Raw genomic sequence first — 3,326 nt, forward strand, 5'->3', positions numbered from 1 at the left:
GCGTAGCAGAATTTTATAGATTCAGCTGTATGTTTTAAATAAAATAATATTTTGAAACTCTGGCATCCCTGATTTCAATTCTCTGTAATTTTTACGCTCACTGTGGACACATAATCTATTACATTTTTCGTTAGTTTAATATCAAAACAAATGAAGGGTAACATAAATTCCAGAGGTGAGCATTAATTAAATACAATATTAACAATATTAACAAAAAATTTGTATCATATAGCCGAAGCCTCCTATTCCCGTGGTGGGGGTTATGATGATGAATGGAGAGATGCTACACCTGTGGTAGATGACGAAGACACGTGTAGCGCGGAGGAATTGGAAGGGCTGTTTCAAATAAAATGTAGAATTGGCGGTGAATCAGCGGTGTCATTAGAAAAGGACTATGTTCTTCATTTAGCAGCTGATAGGTAATATGATAATTTGTATAGCATATTTAAAAATCTAAATAATTTTTAATACATAAATCTTGTAGCGGCTTTACACGTGTTGCAGCTGGCTTATCGAGCTCTTTCGTACACATCTTTGACATTAACGCCGAACGAACCATGCAGATTTCTTCCTTGACTAGGATACCAACACCACAAGATAATCAAATTTTGAATGTATGCGGTGTACGCTTTTTAGATGATACGCCTAATTGTCTGTTAGTTGGCGAAAGCGAAGGGAGTGTACATCTGTTCGATTTACGTACCCAAAGGGAAGTAGCACGCTTCGAGGAGGATGTCGAATGCACACAAGGTTTCACTAATTTCCGTGGAGGAAAGAACTTGGGTGATCGTAAGACCATAAATTGTTTCGATAGCAACTCAAACGGCCGCATAATTTGCACGGGTACGGAACAGAGTAAAGGCGAGGTATACTTATTTTTTTATGATGTTCGAGAGCGTAAACACCTTGGTGGCTATTTCGAGAGTCATGAAGATGATATCACTGCATTACGTTTTCACGATACAAATCCTGATCTTTTATGCTCCGGATCTATTGATGGCCTAATCAACGTATTCGACATTAGAGAGGAGACTGAGGACGACGCTTTGACAACAACATTTAATACGGAAAGTAGTGTACAAAAACTAAATTGGTATGTACATAAGAGAAACTAATGTGAACATTTTTTGTTAATAATTATTATATATTTCAGGCATAAGAATATTTATGAACAAGATGTAATTTCTTGTATAACACATACGAATGACTTTCATGTGTACCTTGCAGAGGAAGGTGATGTAGTAGCGACATTCGATCGATGCCAAATCACAGCAGCTGCTAAGAGGAGAAACGAGGCTAATTGCAATGTAGTTAATGCGCATAGCACCGCGAATGGCGACTTGTTTCTTTTAGCTGGGACAAACCATATTAAAGGGTGAGTGGTCAATTTCACATACATATATATGTCAAATATTATTATATTATTATTTTTTTTTCAGTGAAGTGTTGCGTACTCTTCGTTTCAATAAAAGTTTATTACCAATGGCTGATTTTATTGGTAACAAACAAATCGTCCGTTCGAGCATATTTGAAAAAAAGGTAATTTAGAATGGTATTACGTATTTTCACCTTTGTGATTTAATATTTTCTTATGGCTGTAGAGCGGAACTCTCGTGACCGGCGGAGAGTCTGGTTTTGTTACTCTCTGGACCGCGGACAGTACAAGCAAAGACGATGGATTATTAGCCAGCTGTTCAAGTGAATTAAAACATAAAAGCAAGAAATCGAAAAAGAAAACACCTTATTAATAGAAAATAGACAAGTAAATTCAATTTATTATCAATTGCATTTAATTTGAAAAGTTGTAGAAATATGAATGCGCGTTAAATGTCATTATCATGATTTTTATAAATTTGCTAATTATACATTAAGCCTAAGCACTAATTGAATGAAATTTTTAGAGTATCAAATTCATCACTCAAATTGATACTGTTCACACTGACTTCTTTTGGAATGCCCTATTAACTCAACAAAAAATTTAAAATATCTATTACTTTTGCTTATATAATTATGAATACTTTAGGGTAAATCGTGCAAATCATGAGCGGTATAAAGCAGTTCAACACGATCGTAAACTGATTTGGTATGTTGTAGCATTTCAGGGAGCACCTCTATCGCACGTGACACATTTATACAAACTCGTTTTAGCAATTCTCCCTGTGTTGGCAACGCATACATGGCGACAACAGCTCCTTTGCGGACCACCCAAGGATGATGTTTCGCTAACGTGTCATTATACGCACTCTTGCAGCAAGCGTGCGTTTTATCACATTCATTTAATTCAGACAATCGTTTTAGAAACTCGTATATGAATTCTGAAAAATAATTGTAAAAGAAACGATTTATACAGGGGCAGCATCAACAAGTATAATTCTTAGATAAGATAGCGGTACGTTTTTCACAGTGAAGGGTGCTCATAAATCACATCTTGTCTTTATACACGATATGATAAGTTGATAAATAAATGCATGTATACATACAACCGTAAGTTATTTTACTTCTGTATTTTGCATGATGATGACGTGTATGAAATATTTTGCAACACGTCCATACTAACTCACCCAATCCCCTATGCAGTCGCAGCAGTGTCCTCGAGCCAGACACATAATTGTTATCTTTAAGAAGTTGCTCTTCTTTCTCATAGGTTATCATTGTTTTAATTGTAAGGAAACGTTCACCAGTTGATTCCTTTTGTCTGTATTCACAAAGTATATCGATTTTACTACGGACATCACTACTAACAAATCCGAATACGGATCCCATTAAATGAAAAAATCTAAAATAAAAAAAGTTTATCTCATTATGGCCATTACAAATTATTTATTAAGTACATACTTATTGATTTCTTCATAAGCCTCTAAGTATGAATCCAGCAGCACATCATCGCTCTCATGCAAACAATCCTGGAATATTTTTGCTACTCTTTCTACATCGAAACGTTCGACAGCGGACATGGTTTTAGATTTTAATAAACATTAAGTTTTTAGAAACTCTATAGGGTAACTTTTTGCTGTAACAAAAAGTTTATGGTACTTAAAGATTGAGAATTGAGAATAGGAACACAACAAAGAAAATTGTTATTACCAAAGCTGACGTTTCGTTTAGGGTTGCTATTGCGCTCTTTTATCATGTAACAATTTTGCATACGGTGAGTTAGCATAAAGTGGAAACATTAGTCAATTAACTTTTATATTCATCAATTTTCAAATTAGCAGAACGTTAAACATTTTGGTATATTCTACTTCGCTTCATTTAATAAAATTTGTTGTTGTGAGATTTCATCATTTTATAAATTTTGCTAAACAATATTAAACAATATTTTAATC

General features: G+C 34.5%; 2 protein-coding genes across 2 annotated transcripts; one reads left to right on the forward strand and one right to left on the reverse strand.

Annotated features, from left to right (window-relative positions):
• The first annotated feature begins 50 nt into the window (after positions 1 to 50).
• On the forward strand, positions 51 to 1,779 carry LOC105221324 (WD repeat-containing protein 89). Its single transcript, XM_011198194.3, has 6 exons — positions 51 to 175; positions 233 to 419; positions 485 to 1,093; positions 1,154 to 1,375; positions 1,440 to 1,539; positions 1,602 to 1,779. The coding sequence occupies exons 1-6, from the start codon at positions 151 to 153 to the stop codon at positions 1,746 to 1,748; spliced, it is 1,290 nt and encodes a 429-aa protein (XP_011196496.1). The 5' UTR covers positions 51 to 150; the 3' UTR covers positions 1,749 to 1,779.
• Positions 1,742 to 3,089, reverse strand: LOC105221323 (ceramide-1-phosphate transfer protein). The gene is made up of 3 exons (XM_011198193.3): positions 2,836 to 3,089; positions 2,562 to 2,776; positions 1,742 to 2,315 (listed from the first exon to the last, which is right to left on the reverse strand). Exons 1-3 carry the CDS (start codon positions 2,952 to 2,954, stop codon positions 2,020 to 2,022), a joined length of 630 nt encoding a protein of 209 aa, XP_011196495.1. The 5' UTR covers positions 2,955 to 3,089; the 3' UTR covers positions 1,742 to 2,019.
• Positions 3,090 to 3,326: the final 237 nt, after the last annotated feature.

Source organism: Zeugodacus cucurbitae, chromosome 6 (assembly GCF_028554725.1).
Source record: "Zeugodacus cucurbitae isolate PBARC_wt_2022May chromosome 6, idZeuCucr1.2, whole genome shotgun sequence".
NCBI lineage: Eukaryota > Metazoa > Arthropoda > Insecta > Diptera > Tephritidae > Zeugodacus > Zeugodacus cucurbitae.

Bases quoted from the DNA above. Each gene is read 5' to 3' on its own strand.
- LOC105221324 (XM_011198194.3), top strand. From the start codon at position 151: ATGAAGGGTAACATAAATTCCAGAG. The intron at 420-484 runs GTAATATGATAA...TAAATCTTGTAG, and splicing joins CTTCATTTAGCAGCTGATAG to CGGCTTTACACGTGTTGCAG. The intron at 1,540-1,601 runs GTAATTTAGAAT...TTATGGCTGTAG, and splicing joins CGAGCATATTTGAAAAAAAG to AGCGGAACTCTCGTGACCGG.
- LOC105221323 (XM_011198193.3), bottom strand. From the start codon at position 2,954: ATGTCCGCTGTCGAACGTTTCGATGTAGAAAGAGTAGCAAAAATATTC. The intron at 2,777-2,835 runs GTATGTACTTAA...TTTTTATTTTAG, and splicing joins GCTTATGAAGAAATCAATAA to ATTTTTTCATTTAATGGGAT. The intron at 2,316-2,561 runs GTGAGTTAGTAT...ATTATTTTTCAG, and splicing joins GCGACTGCATAGGGGATTGG to AATTCATATACGAGTTTCTA.